This window comes from Mobula birostris, chromosome 19 (assembly GCF_030028105.1).
Source record: "Mobula birostris isolate sMobBir1 chromosome 19, sMobBir1.hap1, whole genome shotgun sequence".
Classification (NCBI taxonomy): domain Eukaryota; kingdom Metazoa; phylum Chordata; class Chondrichthyes; order Myliobatiformes; family Myliobatidae; genus Mobula; species Mobula birostris.
The window spans coordinates 39,888,144-39,914,571 of NC_092388.1; the positions used below are offsets into that span (position 1 = coordinate 39,888,144).

Sequence of the window (26,428 nt, forward strand, 5' to 3'; positions counted from 1 at the left end):
TCATGCTCCTTACAAGCAGTGATGGGAATTGAAGCCGGCTCACCTGTACTATTGTAAAGCACCTGTAGTAGGCTGCCCTATTGTGTTTTGACGTACTTACTGTGATTGACAATGAATCTCTGGGTAGTATATGGTGATATATGTACCTGGATAATAAATTTACTTTGACCTTGGTTACTGTCTACATAGAGTTTGCATATTTTCCAGTGACTGGATTCCTTCTGTGTGCTATGACTTCCTCCAACATATCAATTACTTGCAGGTTGTAATAGACTTCTCTAGATTTACTCAAGCATATAGGTGATTATTAGAATTTGGTAGTAATTGATCAGAGTGAGGAGAAAGAAATTTGATTAGTACAGGATTAATGTAAACAGCTACTTGATGCACTTGCACAAACAGTAGGCCAAACAACTTGTTTCTACGCTATATGATTCTATGCTAGATATTACCATAACTTCTATTCCCTTTAATCCAACATCTAAAATCTAGGCATCTAAATTAAAAGATCCATTTTGTAGCTCAATCATGGCTCTGCCTTTTTAAGATTAGTTTTAACCTGTAATTCTATCTATCTTTTGGCTAGCCGTGAATAATTTGTAAGATTCTTGTCTATTTTTCTTGTCTCTTTACACAAAACTTCCCTTGCACATCAACTATGTGATACAAACAGAATGTACTTAGCTTCAACTTCCTATTTTAAACATCGTCTTTGTCATTTAAAAAGCATGATTCCTTGTTGGGAAAACTGCTTTCTTTATATATCCGAATTTTAGGCTTACCTTGTGCTATTGCACATTACTTAAAAGTTCTACGCACATACAAATAATTCCGGTGTGTGCATGGTAGTTTCATGACCGTTTAGTGTTGAACTGGCAAGACGAACTTTTCCCAATTCTGACCAAACGTTACAACCCTGACACGTTAACACTTGTTTATCTCTCTACACAAATACTGTCTGATCTGCGGAGAACTTCTAGTATTTGCTTTATTTATATCTACAGTATTTTGTACTGTTGCGTTGAGCTTATGTATTCTGAACGGTTGTGTTTATCCCAACCTTTGAAAGGCCAAGTCTACTTGGACTGACATCTGTAGAAAAGACCCGCTGTGCTGAACATTTGGTCTAAGACTGTGATTGACAGGAAAATTACGCATTGTCTCCGAAATCCCATTATGACGCAAGATCCACCGTCAATAAACCAGCTGCGGCTCTGATGAATGTCTGTTCCGAATCGCGGGCGCCACAAAGGAACCCGCCCCCTCTCTGCGCTGATTGGCTGGTCTTCGAGACCCAGCCTCTGTTAGTAAATAGTTGCCGGGTACCAAAGCCCCGCCTCCTTTCAGACTGAGGGAGTGAGGGAAAGAGGCGGTAGCGTAGGGAGCGGATTGGTCATGTGTCCTGCCAATCATAAGAATTCCGTGTTTTTTTTAAACCTCGCCCCCCCCCCATCCACTATTGTCTGTGACGCGCGATGGTCCAGCCCGGGACCAAGCAAATTAATTAAGTCATGCGGTCAGTGTAAAACCGAAGGAAGATTTGGCTGTGGGTATTGGTTTCCTGCACACTCTCCAAAAAGATACACCACCAGCCAAGCGATGTCATTGCTTCTCAGCTCGGCGCTGAGGGGCGGCCGGCCTGCAGCTGTGAGGAGTTGGCTCCTGTGGCCGTCTCGCCGTTAGGAATGGAGAGCGGGATTCCGCCGACCTTCCAGCTGCTGTTCCGCGCGTGCGAAGAAGGAAACTTTGAGAACGCCCGGCGGTTGCTTGAGCCAGCCGAGGAGGAGAGAGCGGAGGCGGGCGAGGAGCCGGATCTCAGGGCTCCGCAGGTGCCGGTGGACTGCACAGATGACGACGGCAACTCGGCCCTGCAGTTCGCGGCCGGCAACGGCCACGAGCATCTAGTGCGGTTCCTGCTCATGAAGGGGGCCTCGGTGGACAGCCGCAACCGCTACGGCTGGACGCCTCTCATGCAGGCGGCCCGCTTCGGCCACCTGAACGTGGCTAATGTGCTGCTGGAGAATGGCGCGGACGCCAATGCGGCCAATAAGCTGGGCGTCAGCGTGCTAACGGCCGCGGCGCGGGGAGGCCACGTCGGACTGGCGCGCGCCCTGCTCGAAAGCGGCGCCCGCGTGGACGTCGGCGGTGACGTCAGCGTCGGGCCTCCGAGCTGGGTGGAGGAACGGACAGTCGGCCGGACGACCGGAGACTTGACTGCCCTGATGGTGGCGGCGCAGCACGGCCACGACGCCGTGGTCCGCGTACTGTTGGAGTGGGGCTCCGTAGCGGGACAAACGGGCCACACCAGCGGCTGGAGTGCTCTCATGTTGGCGGCACTCAATGGTCAGCTGGGCGTGGCCCAGCAGCTGATCGAGAGGGGGGCGGACCCCAATCAAACCAACGCGGGAGGCGTAACAGCGTTTGAAATCGCCTGCGCTGCTAAACAGAGGGAGATGAGGAATTATCTCGATTCAAAGACCAGTAACAGACCCAAGTCAGGTGGGCCCTCACGCTGGGGTGATGCACTGCGTTAATCGTAACGGTTCAATGGTATATTTTCCCTGTAGGCCCACATTTTTAGACCCTACCCCATGGGCCAGTGCAGAGCAGGGGTTGTACGATCATTGTCAGTAAAGCACAAAGCATCACCGACGCGTGAGTTCGCGCACCCCCATTGTAAAATATCCCATGCTACCAATTTGAAGATTGAGTCACTGCCTCATTGATTCCAAATTGCTTAAAACACATCACCTCTTCGTGACTGGAATTTTTTTTTGTGAAATCATACTGTAATTTGACTCGTATTTTCTGTACAGAATAGGATTACGTAAAAACTTAACAGTTGGGTACAAGGATAGGCTTTTGGTTCTCCAATAACAGACCATTAGGTGGTGAAACTATAGGGAGGAACATATTCTCTGGATGGGGGGGTGGGTGGGTGGTAGTGAGGAGGAATTGTTGACATTACGGGTTGAAATCCTGCATCAGGACTCAAAAACTCAACAACTTCTTACCCCCTTGGATGCTGCCTCCAGCAGGTTGTTCATTGCCCCAGATTTCAGCATCTGCAGTGTTGTGTGTCCATTCATTCTTCAAGCCTGCTAGTTGATGAAAATTATGGCCCATCTCCTAGCTCCTAGTTCCTGCAGTGTTCCCATATTCCATTATTCTGGTTTAATATGTTGATAGCAATTATCTCCCTGTTTTGAATGCATTCCAACAGCTCTCTGGGAAGAGAATCATAATCATCCTCCACGAGTTCAGATGTGCCATCCAACTCTTGTACCCCCCATTCAGTTCTTGTAAAAATAAGTTAATATAGAACTCGTGTGTGAAAAAAATCACATCTGAACTCACGTGTGGAAAAAATTGATGCATGGAATGTAAAAAGTTGGCCACCCCTGCTCTAAGTGAAGATATTTCTCTGCTACACTTGACTAGATAGGAATAGAGTAGACAGTATTTTTTTTTTCACATTGTCAAAATGTATAACACTAGAATGCATGTATTTAAGGTGAGGGGATGTTCAAAGATGGCATATTGCTGGCACGTGAAATATTTTAACTTTGCGATAGTAGTACAATGCAATACAAGGTAAATATAGGAAAAATACTCAATTACAATAAGTATAAACAGTGTAGTTATTAAATAGTTAAGTCAAGATAAGTAGTGTAAAAACAGAAATTAAGCTGTTCCTGAATCACTGAGTGTGTGCCTTCAGGTTTCTATACCTCCTTAATGGTAACATTGAGAAGAGGGCATGTCCTGGGTGGTGGGGATTCTTGATGATGGAAGCAGCTTTTTTTGAGGCACCGCTCCTTGAAAATGTCTTGGATACTCCTGATGAAATATAGCTGCTGTCCTGACTTCTTTATAGCTGCATCAACATGTTGGAACCATTTTAGATCCTCAGAGATATTGATACCCTGGAAATTGAAATTGCTCATTCTCTCCTGTTCTGATCCCTCTGAGGTTTAATTTGTGTTTCCCTCTGAGGTTTAATTTGTGTCTTATGCTTTCTGAAGTCTACAATCAACTCTTTGGACTTACTGACGTTGAGTGCAAGCTTGTTGCTGTGACACCACTCAATTAGCTGTATACTTCACTCCCGGATGCTCTTTTGTCACCATCTGAGATTCTGCCAACAATCATCAGCAAATTTAGAGAAGCATTTGAGCTGTGTCTAGCCATACAGTCATGGGTATAGAGACAGTAGAGCAGTGGACTAAGCTTACACCCCTGAGGTGCACCATTGTTGATTGTCAGTGAAGTGGTGATGTTATTATCAACCCACACAGATTGTGGTTTTCCGGTTAGGAAGTCGAGGATCCATTTGCAGAGGGAGGTACAGAGATCCAGGTTTTGTAGCTTTTCCATCAGGACTGTAGGAATGATGGTGTAAAATGCTGAGCTGGTCAGTGAACAGCATCCTCACATATGTATTTGTATTATCCAGATGATCCAAGGCCACGTGGAGAGCCATTGAGATTGTGTTTGCTGTAGGCCTATTGTGGCAATTGGCAAATTGCAGTGAGTCCAGGTCCTTGCTGACGCAGGAATTGGTTCCAGCCATGACAAACCCCTCAAAGCATTTCACCACTGTAGATACAAGTCCTACTGGTCGATAGTCATTAAGGCAGTGCACACTGCTCTTCTTAGGCACCGGTATAATTGATCTTTTGAAGCAGATGGGACATGTGATTAGGAAAGAGGAGTTAGAATGCACAGTAATTATGGGAAAGATTGAAGGGAAGAAAGCAAAGGGAAGGCAAAGACAAATGATGATGGAGACAGCAGCCAGAGAACTGGAAATGAATACCAGTGAATTGATCCACTTGACCCAATACAGGAGTGTGTGGGCCATGGCAGTCAAAGCTCAATCTGGGCATTGTACATGATGATGATGATGGGTACTTTCGACCATAGCAGTGAGACATTTAAAATGTCATTGAATACCCCTGCCAGTTGGTTGGCACAAGTTTTCCTAGCCTTGTCAGGTACTCCATTGAAGGCTGCAGCCTTGCAAGTGTTCACCCTACTGAAAGAGAGCCTGAGGTTGGCCTCTGAGGCAGGGATCACAGGATTGCCATGTGCGGTAGGGATCCCTACAGCAGTAGTTTTATTCTCCCTTTTGAAGTGAGCATAAAAGGGCATTGAGCTCATCTGGTAGTGAAGCATCACTGCCATTCATGATGTTGCGTTTTGCTTTGTAGGAAGTAATGACCTGCAAACCCTACCAGAGTTGATGTGCGTCCAATGCCTCCATCCGCCTTGCTCAGAATTGTTTCTTAGCTCTTGAAATAGCCCTCTGCAGACTGTTCTTTTTGTACAAACCTGGTTGCCAGACTTAAATGGCACAGATCTAGCCCTCAGCAGACTGTGAACCTCCTGGTTTATCCACAGCTGTTGGTTTGGGAATGTACATTAAGTTTTCAAGAGCACACACTCATCCACACAGGTTTTAATGAAGTCAGTGACAATTGCGGTATATTCATCCAGACTTGAAGATTAATTCCTGAATACAGTCCAGTCCACTGATTCAAAGCAGTCCTGTAAGCACCCCTGTGCCTTCCTTGTCCATACCTTGGTCCTCAGTACTGGTGCTGTAGTCTTCGAACAGCAGTGTAAGCATTCTTGATGGTGGTGTTGTAGTGGTCCAGTGTGTTGTTTCCTCTGGTACTACAAGTGATTTGTTGAAAATAATTATTTAGTGACTTTTTCAAGTAGGCCTTGTTAAAATCTCCCAAAATAATAGAGAAGGCATCAGGATGTGCTATCTCATGTCTGTTTATTACATTGCTCAGGTCTTCTAGAGCCTGTTTGACATGGGCCTGAGGTGGCATGTACACCACTAGCAAAATGATATGAGAATCTCCCATGGCAGGTAAAATGGCCACAGAGAGAGAGTGCCAAATCTTCTCTAATGAAGATTTGCTTGACAACACCCATTAACCAATCTTAATTCCGATTTTAAGATAATTGATATTAATAATATTTCTCTTTTATTTTTCAGATGAACAGAAAAGGAGACCTGATATATTTCATGCACTGAAAATGGGTGAGAATTACATTGCAATTTATTTTGCATTGCTTGGAAAGAAACAATGACTGTATAAGTTAACAACATTGTTAATGGAAGAAAACTATTACCATTAGTTTTGAATATCCTTTCCAGGCTCAACTATTCCAAGTGGGAAGACAATAGCCATAACCTTTTGAACCTTGCCATAAACTTCTGCATATTTGAAGCTGTGCTCATCATTTAATGGACACCAAGTTTCATTTTCCCTTTAGCGTTATGGTTATTAAAGTATCTCTGTTTCACTTATGATTCAGTTTTATAGTTCTTTGCATTTTCAAATCTCTCTGTGACTGTTAGAGTAATTTTTGGGTTTAGGTCATTAACACTTAGTAAATGGCTTCAGCTACCAGTTTTCTGTTCCTTGACAATGCATTTCCTAAAAGCTGTGAATACCTGAATGCCAGTCCAGATGCTGCTGGGATGGATGTAAACCAGAAGTTGTGAGGTTTGCATGCAGTTTCAAAGGCAGCATTATCTATACTTTTTAAATATGGATTGTCCGTCATGTTTAGCATGTAAAATACCAAATAAGTGTATTGTCGATTCAGTTTGGAACAATGGATACCTGAATACCAGTCCAGATGCTGCTGGCTAATGTAATCAGAAGGTGTGAAATCTTGTATGTAGCTTCAAAAGAAAGCATTGTCTATACCTTGTAAATATGAATTGCCCTTTGTGTTTAGCAAATAAATACTGAGCCCCACACTGGGCCAGCAGACCTTTTGCACCAAAAGGGTTTTCGTATGCCTTGTTTTGTTGAATAAAGAAGCTGCTTTGTATCTACCAGTAACTCTTCGGTGATTTCAATCACGCAACAACAGTGACCTTACAGATTTCCCCTCTAATTTTTGCAAACCTCTATTCTGACTTTTTCAGCAACCTCTTGCTCCAGTTTATTCTTACTATTGGCTTTTCTGCCTTTGCAAGTCTGACTGAAGTATGGTATTTCAAAAAGAGGGGGAGAAATAGTGCAATGAATAATTAGGTGGAATGCATTTTGTGAAGTTGGTGAAGCAATTTCATATAATATTTTATTGATTTATTTTAAAGGTACTTGGAACGTACTGAATTCCAAGTTTGAAATTAGCTATTCATTACATTATTTCCTTATCAGATAAAAATTCAAACTGTTTGTGTTTTTGTGATTCCCTTGAAACTTACTTGCCCATCATCCATCCCTAATAGCTTAGATTAACGTTCAGGTAACCCATGCACTAAACATTCTATTCATTTAAGAAAAATTCCGCAGAATCACACCACTATACAGTAGATTCCAAATAATTGGGACACATTGGGACCAGTACATTTTGGCCCAATTAAGTGGCTGCCTCAATTAGTTGAAGTTCTTGGAAATAGTTTAAAAAGGTATTTTAAAAAAAAAGACAAACAACTATTTAACTGAGTAATAAATTATGTATTTAAATGAAATATAGATCAAAATTGAACACTACAAATACTAGAGTACTATAAAACTATTAGTTAATGGTTATCAATAGAGGAGTTCATCCATTGTACACTGCAGTGTTCTTTAGATTGACTGTAAATGAACGAAATCAATGCAGCTACCCTGTACAGATAATGGACTACCTTCATTGCCTTCCTGCATGAAGTTATGTCATAATAAAACAGTAACTTCCCTGGCATCCTGTTTAATCATTAGCTCAAGTTCAGATGTGTCATCTTCATTACTTTTATACAATGCTTTTGACAATTGCTTCCTCCAAATCTTCATTTTCATTGTAACATTCCAGATGATGGTCGGTGCCTTCAAAGGAACTCGTAGTTCCTAACTTGTTGAAGTAATGAAATCTTACACTTTCACTCTGAGCCGTTTCTGGCATCTCTAAACCTGAATGTTTGAAACAGTAGTGAACAAAACGGTTCTGACAACCCACATAAAAGTTGCTGGTGAACGCAGCAGGCCAGGCAGCATCTCTAGAAAGAGGTACAGTTGACGTTTCGGGCCGAGACCCTTCGTCAGGACTAACTGAAAGAAGAGCTAGTAAGAGATTTGAAAGTGGGTGGGGGAGGGGAGATCTGAAATGATAGGAGAAGACAGGAAGGAGAGGGATGAAGCCAAGAGCTGGATACTTGATTGGCAAAAGGGATATGAGAGGATCATGGGACAGGAGGCCTAGGGAGAAAGAAAAGGGGGGGGGGAAAGCCCAGAGGATGGGCAAGGGGACAGAGGGAGAAAAAAGAGAGAGAGAAAAAGAATGTGTGTATATAAATAAATAACGGATGGGGTACGAGGGGAGGTGGGGCATTAGCGGAAGTTTGCGAAGTCAATGTTCATGCCATCAGGTTGGCTACCCAGACGGAATATAAGGTGTTGTTCCTCCAACCTGAGTGTGGCTTCATCTTGACAGTAGAGGAGGCCGTGGATAGACATGTCAGAATGGGAATGGGATGTGGAATTAAAATGTGTGGCCACTGGGAGATCTTGCTTTCTCTGGCGGACAGAGCAGGACACCTACGCTCTGTCAATCTTCACCAGCAACTTTTATGTGTGTTGCTTGAGATTCCAGCATCTGCAGATTTCCTTGTGTTTGCATTTTTAAAAACAGTTCTGAGTTGTCTTTTTGTTTATTTCTCTCCAACTATCAGTAACAAACTGTATTGTACGTTTTCTAAAAAAAAAAGGTTAACCCTTGCACTCAAGCTAATGAGTGGTGTTAGGTGGATGGGTTTTAATTTGGTCCATCCAGGTAACTTTTTTAAAGCATCATGTTTTTGTGGCAACTGCCTGAAAATTTTTGAAGTCAAAGTAAAAAAACAAAATGATCAAATATCACTGCATTATAAATTGGTGTCCATCAGCCCAAATGGATAACCTAACACAAGTACACACAACTGGCGCTATTTAAGAACTTCACTTTAAGCATGGTTTGTTAATGGCCACAAGTGCCCACAACTGATGCTATTTAGAAACTATTTGGCAATGGTCTCCTGTCCCAATTAAGCAGCACAGTGTCCCAAATAAACAAAAGGAATTCCTGTTATTTTCTCAATTAGTTTTTGTTCTTTAAGAGATGTCCCTAATAAACAGCTGCTCCAATGGCCTAATTAACTGGAATCCACTGTATTACTTCAACTTCTGCCAGCCTTGTATCCTTCCCTGTTTTATTGTCCTACTAACCTTTTAGTTTTGATGACAGCATTTAAAACTAATATTACTGTGTTCTGTAAATCTTAGTTCTTTTAATACTTTTTTCACCAAACTGATCACCTCATCTATCAAACACTGCCTCTAATTTGCCATTTTAAAATTCTCCTTCTTACGGTCCCTCTTTGTAACCATCCCACGTGCTGGTGCATGCATGCACACACATACACCCCATTGTAATGTGATTTGGGATAATGTATTTATTGTAATAGTTCTGTATAAATACATGTCTTTATCATGTTGAATAAGATTCCTGTTTTGAATAATATTATAAAGTTTCAAAATACAATGTAACTGCTCTATAATCCGTATGTTCCTTTTGCATTTGCTTTGTTTGTAAATAGGAAGCTATCAGTTGGTGAAGGAGATTCTTGATGAAGATGCAAGTCAAGCCAATGTTGTTAATGCAGATGGTGCCTCTCCATTAATGATTGCTGCCATGACAGGTCAGCTGGAACTTGTACAACTTCTTAGTGAAAGGAACTCTGATATTGACAAGCAAGATGGTGTACATGGCTGGACAGCCTTAATGCAAGCTACTTATCATGGGTACATAACAAAAACTTATTCAATTTAATCTGTATTCATATTGATATTTTTGACAAAGTTGGGAAATCTTACTTTGATTTTCATGTTAATGAAACATCAACACAAAATGGGAAAAGTTTTGACAGGGGAGCAAGTATATCATTTTTAGTTCAGCACTAATTTGTTGAATTGGCATTGCCAATTTTTAAAGGAAAATGGATTTTCTGTCTCCGATTTAAAAGTTTTTAGATTATGAAGACACGTCCTCTTTTATTGTCATTTAGTAATGCATGCATTAAGAAATGATACAATATTTCCTCCGGTGTGATATCACAAAACACAGGACAGATCAAGACTGAAAAAAACTGACAAAACCACATAATTATAACATACAGTTACAACAGTGCAGCAATACCATAACTTGATGAAGAAGCCCATGAGCACAGTAATATTCAAAGTCTTTCAAATGTCCCACATCTCACGCAGACGGGGGAAGGAAGAAAAACTCTCCCTGCCATGCCGACCACAATCCGACTCTGAGTCATCCGAAAACTTTGAGCTCTGATCAGCTCTCCGACACCGAGTACTGAGTGCCATCTCTGTCCGAACGATTCGACCTCCTTCTCAGTCGCCAAAAGCAGGCAAGGCCACGGATTTTGAGGCCTACCCTCCGAAAGATTCCTGACCACGCAGTAATGACAGCAGCGAACGAGCGTTTCAGAGATTTCTCCAGATGTTCCTCTGTGCTTTCATGTCCATTCTTCATCAAATCAGAATTGTCCACGGCCCCTATTTTACAGATACGATATCATTTTTCACCGGAGGGCTGCGCAGGCGTGCCACCATCTTCTCCCATTTCCATTTCTATATCTTATAGTACTTTGAGCCACCACATCATGTATTTAAGCATTAGTAAATTAGATACAGAGAATCTGAGCTTGGAAATTCTATTAATAATGTATTCTCTTGTAATGCTGTATCACAAAGTAATCCATTTGAGTACTGAGAAAGGAAAGCATTTTATTTCAGAATTATTTGTGATTTTGCTTTATGATACCTATTAACTGTTGGTTTTGGCTTAATTTTTCTTAAGGAGCAAGGATGTTGTGAAGTATTTATTGAATCAAGGAGCAGATGTCAATCTCTGTGCCAAGAATGGTGTAACTGCCTTCGATCTTGTAATGCTGCTAAATGATCCAGGTAAATTCAAGAAATGACTAGTTGTTTGTGATAAATATTGTGTTAAATGTTAGAAATAAGAAATGTATTTCTCTGTATTGCGAGTCTGAAAATGATTCACATTATTTCTATTTAAAAGTGTTAGTCTTTTTGTTGGAAAGTGTTGTCATGTAGGTCTTTCTGATTCAAGTATCAGATAACAAAATAAAACAAAGTTTTAATTTGAAGTAACTGCCAGTTCTACCAATTTGACATTTAAAAGAAACTCCCCATGAGTTCTTTGTCCAAGGGAGACAGACAGTTGTATGCTTAAAGACAAGCTGTTAATGTGCTGATCCTCTTATTCACCAAGACCTTGAGTATCTGGGTTAGATAACCATACAGTTGCTGATTTACTTTCTTTTTATCTTCTTAATCCCTTAACACTTCCAGACAGGTTTTGTAGCTCACCATGCAAGTTTTTGGATCCAATTATGCACCTGTGAAAGGGAATGTTGTATGGCTTTCAGAAATGCATGGAATTGATGGTACTGTTGTTGTAATACTGTTTAAGTTGATACTTTATTAATATATATTTGACATTAGAAAGGATTAACTCAGTCTGTTAACTTTCTTTACTGACATTTAGGGCAGCAATGAAGGTCCTCCATCTCTGTTTGTCATTAGTCATTTTCTCTGTAGAGCCCCAGGTGTGGTGCTGGATCCTGATTTCTGCCACTGTGGTACAGCGCTAAATTGTCTTTAGTCTCACAATGTTTCCTCCGCACTTCAGGAGTCCAATGAAGTGCTCGGTCTTAGCAGTGTTCAGGGCTTCCTTCATCATGCCAGTAGCTTCCCCTTGGTTCTCAGTACTGTCAGCCATGCAAGTCCTGGGTGGAGACTCAGAAATACTATTGCACACAGATGTAGAAAGATTCTTCTTTGCTATTAAGTCTTACCTGATTTGGGTTGTTATTTTTATTTCTAAATACTGGATCTCACTGATAACTGATGGGTCACAGCCGTTGCTTGCTCATTATTGCATTGTTAAGCAATTAACTTTCATCATTGGGATGTCCATTTTATATCAGTTGTATATTTCATTTAATAGTTAGAAGCTTTTGTTGAAGGAATTCCAGTCAATATTTCTATCTGTCTTTTATAAGAATGCCAAGAGCTACTATCATTTTACACTGGCTCCTTGCATACTGTAATGTGTTGGTGAATAATAAAACTGCTTCAACTACAACCACGCCAGGACTGGAGTTACGTATTGGTCTAGCTTGAGAAAATAGGGAATACTCTAGAGCGAGGGCAAATTAGTTGCTGATAATGTAATAATTTTTTCTGACCAGTCAGCGTTGTTAGCCCTGAGCTGGACCGTCAAACCTGGAGGACTGGTGGGCCACTCTTAGTCTGGCCTCCGTCTGTTGAACTGCTTGGCATGGGTGACCCTATCAAGAGCCAAAGTATTAAGCCCTGACTCCAGCCAACATAGCACTCAGGGTTATTGAGGCACACAGGCTTCTGAATCCAATGGCAAGTTTGTGGTTCTCATGGAGGTCAATCCATTAAAAACCATTTTAATTCCTATCCCAATTCCCATTACAACGTGTCAGTTCATGACCTCCACTACTGCTACAATGAGGCCACTCTCAAGTTGGACGAGCAACACCTTGTATCTCGTCAGGCTGGCCTCAAACTTGATGGCATAAGCATCAGTTTTAATAACTTCAGGTAATTTTTTTCCCTCCCCCTTCCCTTTTCTTCCATTCACTGTCCTGGCTTTCCTCTCACCTCCTCAATTGCCTATCACGTCCCTCGGTGCCCCTCCTCCTTGCCTTTCTCCCATGGTCCACTCTCCTCTCCCATCAGATTTCTTTTTCTCCAGCCCTTTACCTTTTCCACCTATCACCTCCCTGCTCCTTACTTCCACCTTCACCACGTGGCTTCACCTATCACCTTCTAAATTGTACTACTTCCCTCCCCCACCTTCTTATTCTGGCTTCCCCCATCCTTTCTAGTTCTGATGAAGGGTTGGACTGAAATGTTGATAGTTTCTTCATCTGCCTGACCTGAGTTCCTCTTTCATTGTGTGTGTTGATCTGGATTTCCAGCATCTGCAGAATTTTTTTGTGATTAATCGTTCATTCTTGTGTTAATTAGAAGAGCTGACTCACTAGTCAGTCACTCACTTTGATGTGCATGTCCAGGTGAAATTTGGATTTTGATTGTGCATTCACAATATACGAGGTATTGTCTGAAGCACTGTATGTCAAAGCAATCTCTAAAACCATTATAACACAACATAAGCATGGAATTGAAGTTTAGAAAAGCTTAATAAGTACCACAATGAAAGGTTAGGTAAAGATGAAATGTATGGTGTAATTTGCTTTATTATTTTTGGTGGTGGAAAATCTAGTCAGAAGAACTTAACAAAAATTCCGGTCTTGTGCCAAGCCTTACTGATTTTTCATTTGACCTTCCTTTCCACCAAGGCAGTTATATTCTTCTGAGAACAATATTGTCTGTGGTGTGCTTTGCACCTTTTGTTGCTGAAAACAAATCCATGCTTTTGTTTGCCAATTTAAGCTGGCCTTTAAAACAAAATATATGCGTGTAGTCATTGGATTGACCAGAACATTAAATTCATTCTTCCCAGTTTGTACATTTAAACAAACTTCCTCGAACACCTTACTTTTACTTTTCTGTAAAACTCCCGTTCCAAAGGAAAGAATTAATCTTTAGTAGTTTCTATTTTTGTTGCTGAAAGTGATCAGAAACTCTTCTATTCATTAGATACAGAACTTGTGCGGCTTCTGGCATCTGTCTGCATGCAAGTAGATAAAGAGAGAAATAAGCCAAAATCTAAGACGGTACCTCGCTCAAAAAGTAAACTGTCCTTAAACTTCCCTGTACCTCCAGAAGACAAGGGGGGATTAAAGGTATAAAAATAGTTTGATCAATGCAATTTTTCTTGTGCTTTTGGTAACATTTGTTAGATTTTCCAAAGAAATTTTCTTTAATCATCTTCTCTGACCTGGAATTTATTTCGTATTGTATCTACCAAATTTTATAATATAAACTAACTTATTCATTATGTATTATACTTTTTTTCCACACTGCTTTCCAAAGATGGCATTCTGTTTTCCATAAAGTTCATAGATCATTAGGTTCAGTCTTATTATGATGAGTAATCATTTCAGACATTAATAATTAATTTCTATTTCTAGTTTATAGGTTGGTATCTGTGTGAAATTCTTTTAGTCTTTCATTTGGAGTAAGGTCAGATTCATAAACTTCAAGGAAGCAAACAAAATATAATTAACTTTTAAGGTTAAGACGAATAGTTTCCTTGTCTGTCCACTTAACCTGTTCCTAACGATGGCACACAAAAAAACTACCATGAACATTTGAATGATGTCTGAAGCAAATTTAACCAAGAATCATTGTAAACTGGTTTCCATAATCTGTTTAATAAAAAATAATTTTGTTTGGGATTAACTCCTCTTACTTTGTCACTTTAAACACTCTTCAGATGTTCCTGATTTTTGAATTAAATATATGGCTGTTATTAAAAGTGCCTACTATTATTGTGGGAATTGTAACTAGAACCATTGCAAATATTTATCCAGAATGTTGACACAGCCAACTTTGTGAAAGGAGGTTGCACTGAAATTATAAAGAAACTGCAATCTACTATTAGCATAACTAATTCATTTAGAAATGGTAATTTCATCCTTCAGCATCTTGAAAAAGTGATATTTCCAGACTGAAGTCATGTAAAAAAATTTTCTTTACCTTTTACAAAAGTGTAGATCAGTTGACATTTATTGATTTTCGTTTAAAAAAATACTGATTTTTTTCAGTCCTCATTGACTGCTGACTACTTGAATTGTTCTTTCTCTTTATTGTGTTTAGTCTTGGTGGAATAGAATGTCCAACAGATTCCGTAAATTGAAACTGACTAGGACACTTAGACAAGGCTTTTCTTCAAATCGGCTTGCCCCTTTCTTCGATGAACCTGAAATTGGACTGGATTCTACAATGAAGGCCAACCCAAAGGATGAGTCAAACAATTCAGCCTTGACATCTGCGGGTAATATAGATTTCTCTATGGCTTGGACATCAAAAAGCAAGAACAGTGGTGAGCTAATCTAGTTCGGAAGCATTTTCAAACTACTAAGTAAATAACAATAAAGCCTGAGATTTGTAATTGAATTTATTTTGGTTACACTCTGAATAGCCTATTTGCTGTTAATTTAAAGTCAATGCTATTGGACTACAAATCTGTTATGTAAAATAAGTAGGCTTTTAATAGTTGTTCTGCACTATTTCTAAATAAGTATAAATAAAATTACTGAGAAAATGAGTAGGTGGGATTAAAGTAAAATTCAGAATCCGTATATGAAGTTACCCTTTTCTTTTTGAAAGTCTTCAAGTTAAATCTTTCCCATTCATCCCGAAATTTCTTTGCAAACTTTAACCTACATGTCTAAAATTAATGACCAAAAACTGGATGATATATTGAGATCTTGCATATTTATCTTTGTGACTTAGGTTTAAGTCTTGCCCATCTGGTGGAATGCATGTAGGGAAAGACATGCATACACACAGACATTCATGTGAGCATGAATGTACATCTATATCCGAATATGCAAGCATATTTATATATTTATACATCATGTTAGATTTAATATGATTGTGTTTGGCTATGTTGAGAACTATGACTATGACAATGACTTGTGAAAAATCCTGAAAATTGAATGCTATAGCTTGATGTAATTTCCAGCTAAACAAAACCCAGCCTGTAGCTGAAACAAAGAAAAGTATAGGTTAAATTACTTGAATTGTTTTCTATTCCTGGAGTGCTTATTGCAATTGTTATACCAGTCTTCTGGGCTGGTAGTTGCCCCTTTATTAACATTATTACCATCAACAAATTCTCTTACTAACATTGAAGAAGCCATCTGTGTACAAATTGGATGTTGCAATTCTCTAATTCTATGACCTTTTAAAATATTTAATGCTTTTCAAAGAAACTTGGCCTGACCTGAGGTTGAAAAGACATTATGTTAATACAAAATATTCATTTCCTATCCTTAAAATTTAGTGGCTTATTGAAACATTGTTCTGCAACTTCTTGTTTGAAGTAGTTGTTGTTTGTCAGTGTATGTAAATCAAACCTATAAACTTGCATGCAGAAGTAAGCCAAAACATAATGCAATGAAAGTTTTGGCAGTTCTTAACCAAACTTTGTAGCTTGCATCTATTTGACTACTTTTCGTGAACCTCAGTACTATTAATCTGAGGAGAGATGAACATTACTAAAATGTCTTTATTTTAGAATGCTAATTACTTAAATGAGACACCAAAGTGAAGGACTAGGTAATGTAGTTACACATAACTGCCCCTGTTCTCTTACTTGATAAGGATGTACTGCATATCGTCAGTGGGTAAACTTAACAGCTTGGTTTGTGTTGAATACCTATTATACTTTTACCATCTGGAGATGCAGAACACTTAATTTCAGTAATTATTTGATCAGACTAAATGGTATTTACAAATATATTCCTACTGCTGACTGTACTTAATGTGTTTGATTTGGTGTCAGATGAAACACTGTTCATCACGAGTTTTTGTTTGTTTAAATCTAATTTCAAGGACATGACCATATTTGTACAGAGAAAGATGACATGCTTCTTACAACTATGGTAGGTTATAAATTTATTTTGGGATTTTTTTTCATGTGTTGGCAAATTCAAATTAGATTTTTTTTCATATGATAAATTTGTTGGTAATTATGTTCCCCGTTGTGAAATTATAGAATCTGATATAACCATAATAAAAATCACTGAATCATTTAGAAAATAAATGATAACAAATTTATTGGTGAGGTATATTAGTGCAGTGAATAAAATAAAAGAACTATACTTCTCCAACTGATTTAATTCAGTGCTGAATCTTGATATTGATGCGCCTCATACTTGTTGCCCACTGAAGTGCATTAAGGGAACTGGAGAAAATTCCAAAATGGGAAAGAACATCATTCTAAATTACTACCATGTTCAAAATAAATGATGAATAGCATTCTTGTTATATACTGTTCTGCATACAATTTGATTTTAAAGGAGGTTAAATTAATTTTAAAAAGTCATAGCTGGGTTTTTTATAATTTCTGTTTGGTGATTGCATTCTTCATCTCAGGTATTGTACAAAGAATTGTAAACCAAGTATGTTATGTATTTTGAATCTCTGTAAATGTTTTCAGTGCATTTTACAGGATATTTCTAAAGCCACAAAAGTATCAGCTCTGCTTGTCGTTATGACATACCTCTGTTTCAGTTAAGAAATGGTGCACCTTTTACTCGTCTTCCCAGCGACAAGCTAAAAGCAGTTATTCCTCCATTTTTGCCTCCATCGAACTTTGAAGTGTGGAGCTCAGATAGAATACGAATGAACAAAGATGGCAAAATGGAGCATACAACGTTATCTATGCCTCACAGGTTTGCAAAGCCCAACTTCAACAGCAGTGGAAATTCTGACGTAGTAAGTTTTCTGTAATGTTTTACACATTTGCCTGTAGGAAAGAATTTTGCTGTAAATTTGAATGGAGACTTCAGCATCAACAGTATGACAATCATTGAATGTTTTCTTGATGTAAAGAGCAGGAGAAAACAGGGCGCTATGTTAGTGTGACGGTTAGAGCGGCATTATTACAGTCTGTGGTATTCCGGAGTTCACTGTTTTGTGCATTTTCACCGTGACCTCCTGGGTTTCCTCTGGGTGCTCTAGTGTTCTCCCACAGTCCAAAGACATTCTGGTTTATAGGTTAGTTGGTGATTGTAAATTATCCTGTGATTAGGCTAGGGTTAAATGGGTCGGTTGCTCGATGGTGCGGCTCATTGGACCGGAAGGGCGTGTTCTGCACGGTATCTCTAAGTAAATTTAAGAAAAACCTGTATATTTTAAACCATACAAGTAATTTGCTGAATCAAACAGTTAGAATTAACTGGATGTTTGACTAAAACTGTCCAAAATGACTCTACCACATGAGTATTTCTTTGAAAATGCAAGTAAATAAGCTGGAAGTGATGTCTAGCATGAACTGAAATCTTCAGGCAAACATTCAAAATGCTTCTTTTTTAATATTATACTCTCCCAAGCTTCACAGTAAACTACTTCATTTGTCAGTCTGTTAATAACATTTTAAAAGTTAGTTATTGTTTTTGACCCATTTTTACCTAATGAGTAATGTGCTAATAATGTTATTTTAAAAAATATGTATGTGCTTGTTTGATTAAACTTGCAAATTAATTATTTTCTCAAGTTAAGGTGCCAATAAATAACTGATCTTAATTATTCTAGACTAGTCAAAAAATGTGATCCTTGTTAATATAGTTAATTGTAGGCTAAAAATTCTGGCTGCGTACTAGATGAATGCTAAATTTATTTCTGTGGCATTCTGTGGTGATATAATTTTATCCTATGTAGATTAATAACAAAGTTCAAAGTATATATACTATATACAACATTGAGATTCATCTCCTTGCAGACAGCCACAAAACAACGAAACCCAATAGAGCCCATTAAAAAGAGAAGACCGTCAAACACCCAATGTGCAAAAAAAGAACAAATCATGCAACCGATTTTAAAAAGTAAGCAAATAAATTTCAGAACTAAAGTTCACACAAGTGAGTTTACAGCCACGAAGGCAGTCAGCACTGCAGCCAGTCCAGAGGCCAGTTAATTGCAGGCCACAGCTTCAGTTCAGCCCGCTCCTCCGGCCCTAACACCCTGGCCTTTTCAATCTGTCCCGGTGCTTAAATCGGCCAAACTTCGGCTCGTTGCTCGCTCTTGAACCCGGCCCACTGCCTCGACTTAGCCTGCTCCCAACCTTTCCTGTTCAGCCTGGTGCTTAAATCGATCAAACCTTGAGACTTTCCTCATGCCTGGGCCTGGGTCCTGCTGCTTTGACTTTGCCTCGCCTCAGTTCTGCCACATCGAATCACCTCTAAGTCTGCTCCAACAGTAAACAAACATTGGCTCATTCCTCACTCTCGGGCCCAGGCCCCACTGTCTTGATTTGGCCCAGCCACACCATGCCAGAGCCATTCTGTACCTTTGAGACTCCAGTTCAGATAACAAAAATGCCAAGTCGTACAAGTGGTTCAAAAGCTCAACTCTAAAAGAGAAGTTACAGGCTAATGATCATTTACCAGAAATGTGATTGATTAAAGTAGTTTTGTTTGTTTTGTTTGCTACTGACAAGTAGTTGCTGTGTGTCACCAGTGCCATCTTAAACTGGAACCTGTAACACTGTGAAACATCTAGAAAATGTGCAGAGTTCAAATACCTCAAAATTACTTGTCTACTAATAGCATTGGCAGTAATTCCTAGGTTCATAGAATTGTACTCAATGCAGCACAGAACATCTTTCCGATCCACATTTCTTTCTGATTACCAAATACCTAGCTATACTAATTCATTTTACCATCACTTCGTCTGTAGTCTACTATGCCCTGGTGATAAAACTGGTCATCGTGACATTGCTTAGTTGTGAGAGATCGTGACTGCGCCACCATTACAGACTGTGTGTTCTGGACTCCTGTCTGTTAGTCTAACTACTGATTATTTACACTATATTTTCATAGTCTGCCCAATACATCATAAGCAGATCCCTCCCCGCCATTGGTAGTAGTATCTACAGGAGCCATTGCCTCAAGAAGGCAGCATCTATCATCTAAGATTCTCACCACCCAGACCATGCCATCTTTACACATCTCCCATCGGGTAGTAGGTACAGAAACCTGAAGTCCCACATCACCAGGTTCAAGAGCAGCTACTTCCCTTCATCTGTTGGTTTCTTGAACTACCCAGCAAAACCCGAATCGGTTGAGCAACTCTGTGCCTACTTTGCACGAAAATGGACTTTTACTTAATTGCGTTCTATTATAAAAAGAGATGAACACAAAATCCAGGCCGGTAGCAATGAACTGTTGCACATCCAGGGTTGTGAGAAAAGAAAAAAACGTCAATTACCCACTTAAATTTTAGGTTAATTGGTCATTGTAAATTGTCCTGTAATTGTGCTAGTGTTAATAGCTGAGTTGCAGGGTGGGCTGGTTCAGTGGGCGTGCTGTATCTCAAAATAAAATAAATAGTATATAATTCATGTTCCATTTATGTTTTTCTTGTGAATGCTGCTTAAGTGATGCAATGTGCTGCTGCAGGTAAATTCTTCATTACACCTGCACATACATCTACTTGTGCATTTGACAATAAACTCCAATCAGACTTCCATTTATTTCTCTAAAAATGCACAAATATCTTCATTTTTAACCACTCTGAAGAAGGATGTCATTTTGATTTTTAAGAACTCTATTCAATTCCCCCTCTTTCTGTCCCTCCCCAAATGTTTTCAATAATTATAAGAAAACATATTTTGGGCAATGGTGGAATCTGGATATCACTGGTGTCATGGACACACTAACTACGAGCACCAGAGTGACTCTCAGTTTCGTTTTAAAAGTTTATTAATGTGATGATCGTGGAGAGTCTACGGCAGTCTCCACCGCCACCAGAGCTCTGATTTGTTTTAGGTTTTCCAGAGCTCATGTTTATACAGCAAGACAAACAACTTCACATAACTTTGTTTAGCATCCCACAGTCCGTACATGAATAATCGTTTAAATGACATGTCAATTGTCTCCCAGTGCAAGTCTGATAGTCCTCTTTGTTCCCTGTTATCAGGACTCATGATTTACCTCTGAATGTGAGTCGTAACAGTTCTCTCTGCTCCCTGTTATCAGGACTCATAATTTACCTCCAGCCGCATCCTCCCTCCTGGTTCTAGGGGCCTAGTATTTTGTTTATTGGAGTTCCTGGTACTGCACTTATTATCCAAGGTTATTCTCAACTCACATCAGCAGTCTTAAGTCCAGCTGCTCCAGAATGGTCAAGAATCCCATCATATACTAGTTTTAACCATTTCCAACACAACTGGCAAGACCAACATTTATTGTCTGCCACTAATTGTCAGAAAAAAATGAGGTGTTAATGTGTGCAGTAAATGTTATAGTAAGATTTAGTTTGTTTCCTTGTTTATTTGCAGACTTCTGTCAGCAGGATGGGAAAATCTGTTAAACTTCCTCCTATTCCAAATCTTCCCAGGAGCCCGACTTCTCAGAACTTGGGACATTTCAATTATTCTCCACATTCCTCTGGTGGATCCAATGGAGTAGCTGGCATCAGTCGACATTGCATCAATGAATCTCATAACCGCTCAGGTCAGAAGCTGATCTTGTCAGCTGCATTAGGAGCTATTTTGTGATGACATTGAGTATCTTCTTGTAGTCAGTGCATAAAATCTAACGTTATGAGTTCTGTGCTCTTAAAATTTATAGATCATTTCAGATTTGATATTAGGCTGGACTCTGCATGTTATTTTTTTTCTGTATGTGTGTTTGAATGATTAAAAACATATAGTACGTATGTGCCTTTAATAGTTTATTGTTGATTCAGTAGTACTTGATATAAATCTAATTTTAAGTATAAATTTCCATTTTTTCAAAATCCTTGATCATTATTCAGTGATTTTTAGCATGAATAAAACGTATCAGAAGTCTAATTAAGTTCAGTTATTTTATAATTTTCCTTATATTGCAAATTTAAAGAGTAGTTACAGTAATGCATTATGAGTGCATTACTCTAATCTGGCATATTGCATTTGGTGCTCAGGATGTGGCCTCTACATCATTGGTTGCCTAGTGTACACATGGCCTCAATTTGCAGAGTATATTTATATGGGATGGCACAAGATCGTGGTCCGAAGGGCCCATACTGTTCTACATTCTACTTTAGAAAAATGCAGAGTGGAATGCAATTATTTAAAATTATTAAAGGATTGGACAGAACAAAGAACCAGATGTTCCTTGATTTCATTTCACATCTTAATTGTACTTAATCTGACCCAAGCCTCTCATTCACTCCTCTGGGCTGGTTTAAATTTTTTGTGTCTTTGCAGTCCAGTTGGGCTGGAGAGTTTGCTGCTCTTAATAGAATGCAGTAATCTGAATGATGCTTTCTTCCCATTACCACCATCAGTGAGGAGGTACCAGCGTGAAAACCCACACTCGACGATTCACAAATAGCTTCTTCTCCTCTGCCATCAGATTTCTGAATGATCCACGAGCACTACCCCGGTCCTTTTCCTTCTGCACAATTTATTTTGTCATTTATAATAATTTTTATGTCATCGCACTACAACTGCTGGTGCAAAACAACAAATGTTATGTCATAACAGTTCATGTTTCTGATTCTTACGCTGCAGTGTGTGTACAGGTGTAGAAGTTGGGGAAAACATTGACGTACAAGAAAGGCCTCAGTAGTGATTAGAAATGTTTTGACGTAAATAATTAAATATGAGAAATTCAGGATAGAAAGGAACATAAAATTTTATATACTTTGTTTTGAAGGCCAGCACACATGTTCTTAACACAAGTGATTTTACTTAAGAATTTCCCAAGATCTGCAGGTCTAAAATCCTGCAAATAAAAAGACTTCTTAAATGAGTGGTTCGTACAATTAATTGAAGGTTTTGAGCAGCAGCTGTGGAGCATTGTGACACTTCTAAGAATAGAATACAGGGCAGGGCTAGTTTTTATGGGATTTAGCTGCCTAATTGATTAACAAGGCAAATTAGCATCTTGGCATCTCTATCAGGAGCCGAACCTCTAGCTCAGGGGTTCCCAACCCAGGGTCCATGGATGCTTTGCTTAATGGTATTGGTCCATGACATAAAAAAGGTTGGGAACCTCCTGCTCTAGTCCTACACTTGTTTTTGGGGTACAGGGCTTTGAATATGTTCTGGCTTTGATATTTAGTGGCACTAGAGGTTTGGTTGAAATTGGTTATCATTGCCTAATTGGAATATCAGACATTATCTTTAGCAATTTTCAAATAAACTTTTTTTTAAACTTAAGGTGCTTCTAGTGAGCCATGTTCATTGTTGGTATCATTAGTCTGCATGTTTTGTTATGTTAGAGGCTTCTGCTGAAAAATAAGGAAGTGACTTTCACTTGGATTAGTGAAGTGAAATATCTAGTAAAATTGTTAGAAAAATAGAACCAATGTTGCTGCAGAGTTCATGGACAAGTACTTGAATAGCTATAATGTAGTACCTGGGCTGGCAGATTTCATTCTGTAGCACCAAAACTTCAATTAGTTAGAAATTTCTTGGATGGGTTGAAAGCAGCCAATAAAGGACTTTTATTTGAAAAGTAGTTCCATAACGGTTAAGAGAAATGTAGACCAACATATCTTTCAATGCTTGGAAGATCTTCAGAATAAATTTACATACATGTGATGGTACCTAATATGATACAAGTTAATTGGTTAAAACTGGGATAGCTTTCTGAGAAATATAATGTTGAATCAAATTGGCATACTTATTATGAAACATTTGGAGGAAAATGCAAATGTAGTTCATCAGTATGTGTGAAGATGATGTTGATAACCTCAAGAACAGTCAACTCACGTCCCAACCAGAAACTCTGGCTAAACGCAGGGGTGTACTCCCTATCAAAAATCTGGGACACTGCCTTCTGGTCCGGTGACAGAACAGTTCTCAGAGCAGCCAGGAGAAACCTCATCTTGGACATCAAAAGGGAAAAGATCGCCTGTGTACACAAAAAAATTCAAGAACACCTGTCTAGTAATGATTCCCACCATACAGTATATGGCTGGGCATCAAGGGAATTATTGCCTATCGAAGGAAAAAGAACATCGACTGTACCAGTGACACCTCCCCTCTATAACACTCTAAACAGCTTTTATGCACACTTCGTGGCATGCAGCACAACACTAGCAATGTAAGTTACCCCTCTCCCAGGTGAGCAGCCACTGTCTAAGAGCAGCAGAAGTGAGGACCATGGAGAGAGCCAACCTCTGCAAGGCAGCTGGGCCAGACAACATTCCAGGCCAAGTACTCAAGAAGTGTGCACACCAGCTCACTGATGTCCTCGCAGGCATCTTCAACACTTCACTCATCCAGGCTGCTGTCCCTACATGTTTCAAATCAGTTCACCATCATCCGTGTACCAAAGAATTCTACATCATCAGAACTAAATGACTACTGCCTGATGGCACTGATGCCAATTATCATGAAGTGTTTTGCATGGCTGGTAATGGCACATAGCGAGAACTCCATTCCTACCACATTAGGCACTCATCAATATGATTACCAACATAACTGCTCTACGACACATGTCACCTGGCCATGACACATGTATAATACAAGGATGCTCATTTCAGAATGCTGTTTCTGGATTTCAGCTTTGCATTCAACACTTTGTCCTACAGACCTTGATGAACAAACCCTTCCTCCTCGGTCTAAACGTACCACTGTGCAACTGGGTGCTGGACTTCCTAACCGACAGACATCAGATAGTCAGGATACACAACCACTTCACCCTCCCATCATCCTTGACATGGATACCCCCAGGGCTGTGTGCTAATCCCACTGCTGTACACTTTGCTTACACGTGACCGCACGACCAAATGCCTGAATAATCACATTGTCAGGTTTGTTTGTTCATTCATTCATGTCTGTCTGTCTGTCCAGCCACCCATCCAGCCACCCATCCAGCCATCCCCCAGCAGTCCTCCTGTTTAATCCTCGCCTAATCGTGGGACAATTTACAATGACTATGTTACCAACCGGTGCACCTTTGGACTATGGGAGGAAACCGGAGCACCTTTGTGAAACCTGCGGGATTTCATCGTTGTTGGGAATATGATCACAATCAATGACACAACAGTGGTGGGGCTCATCAACAACAATAAGATGGCTTACAGAGAGGAGATGGAAGAACTCGAGACCTGGTGCTCGGCAAATTATCTCTTCCTCAATGTCACTAAAACTAGGGAGATAGTTATTGACTTCAGGAGAACTTGCATCACTAATGTCCCTTTTTTCATTGGCAGCAAGCAGTTTCAAACTCCTGGGAGTGCACATCTCACACAGCCTCTCATGGTCCCAGAGCTCATTCTACAGGAAAGCTCGCCAACTAGTCTGCTTTCTGAGGAGGCTGAAGAGAGCTGGACTATGTTATTCTATATATGCACAGTAAAGAGAATCTTCACAAGCTGCAATAGTACGGAAACTGCACTGTGGCGGACAGGAAGGCTGAACAACAGGTAGTCAAAACTGCCCAATACATCACCAGCACTAGACTGCCTGCTATCTAGGGCATATATACAGAAATGTGTTGGAAAAAGGCCAGTGACATCATTAACGATCCTACCTACTCTGCTCACAGACTGATTGTCCTCGCATCAGGGAGTGTGATATACAGTATCTATGACAGGACCATCGGACTCAAAAACTTATTATCCCTAAATAAGGCTGATCAACACCTCCGCATCCACAATCACCACTACTTTATAATTTCCTGTCTGTCACCTGATTCACAGACGCTCCTGTGCCTAGTATCACTTTATGGACATACAATCAATCTATGTGCAGTAAGCAACGTTATAGATTTGTATTGGTTTTTTTTGTATTGTGTTTTTTATCTTGTTTTTTTTGTGCTGCATCAGATCTGGAGTAACAATTATTTTGTTCTTACACTTGTGTACTGGAAATAATAATAAACAATCTTGAATCTTTTAGATGTTTGCTGAAATCCTTGATCCTAGTGAATATTACGTGGCAGCCACATGTAGTAGAACAAAGAGGAGGAACAATCAGCCTAATGATCAGAGAAAAAATAGGGGATGACTGAAGTTTGAAATGGCAGGCATGTCTTGAACGTTGTTAACTTTGGGGGGGGGAGGAGCTTCATCGTAAGGAGGATGTTCAAAGCAGACTGAAGGTACTCAAGTAGAAGGTTATGGGAGATGTGCTGAGAAGTGATGGCGTGTTGAAACTGGAAAGGAGTCATTTTAAGAAATACAGAAATTAATAACAAAAAAGAATTTTCTTTCCATTTGGTGTTTAAATAGAAGTGTTCAAAGGAGAATAGATTGTTTGGTAAGAAGGAAAAGATCATTTAAGTTACTCAAATGAACCAAGTTTGTTTAGAAGATTAAGTGTACCAGATTTGAGGCAGGATATCAACAAGGATTCGTTACAAGCTTAAAAGGTATAAATTTCCTAAAATGGCATATCAACAAGAGTTTTGAGGGGCAAGTTGCTTTGATTTCCACATGGAATAAAGAAATCAGGAATAGTATTTAATGTGGGGGGGTCTTGATTATGCCAAGAAAACTGATAAGCTTGAGGATTGTAAGATGTTTGGAGGATTGCAAAGTTATGTAGAGGAAAGAGATGACACCTGAGAACGAACAGCAGAACAACCCTTGCATAATTTGGAGAGGGGGAGGGAGATGGTTGGCACTCCTAGAAAACAGTATGTATAGCAAATTCCCATAAAGCTAACCTACACGTCTGCATGAATAAATAAATATGAAGTAAAAGCAAATGTTGATTT

General features: G+C 39.6%; 1 protein-coding gene across 2 annotated transcripts in view; it reads left to right on the forward strand.

The window, feature by feature from the left end:
- The first annotated feature begins 1,443 nt into the window (after nucleotides 1-1,443).
- LOC140212532 (ankyrin repeat and SAM domain-containing protein 6-like) overlaps nucleotides 1,444-26,428 on the forward strand; it is a 54,317-nt gene continuing 29,332 nt past the window's right edge. The window contains exons 1-9 of one of the 2 annotated variants that reach the window (XR_011889741.1): nucleotides 1,444-2,499; nucleotides 6,014-6,058; nucleotides 9,593-9,797; nucleotides 10,870-10,976; nucleotides 13,734-13,879; nucleotides 14,856-15,081; nucleotides 16,599-16,648; nucleotides 17,280-17,483; nucleotides 21,049-21,223. Coding sequence is in view for 1 of the 2 variants with exons in the window: in XM_072283469.1 (XP_072139570.1) it covers nucleotides 1,686-2,499; nucleotides 6,014-6,058; nucleotides 9,593-9,797; nucleotides 10,870-10,976; nucleotides 13,734-13,879; nucleotides 14,856-15,081; nucleotides 16,599-16,648; nucleotides 17,280-17,483; nucleotides 21,049-21,223 (1,972 nt within the window). In the remaining variant the exon portion in view is untranslated. The remainder of the gene's footprint in view (nucleotides 2,500-6,013; nucleotides 6,059-9,592; nucleotides 9,798-10,869; nucleotides 10,977-13,733; nucleotides 13,880-14,855; nucleotides 15,082-16,598; nucleotides 16,649-17,279; nucleotides 17,484-21,048; nucleotides 21,224-26,428) is intronic. The other variant, XM_072283469.1, reaches the window with a different exon arrangement.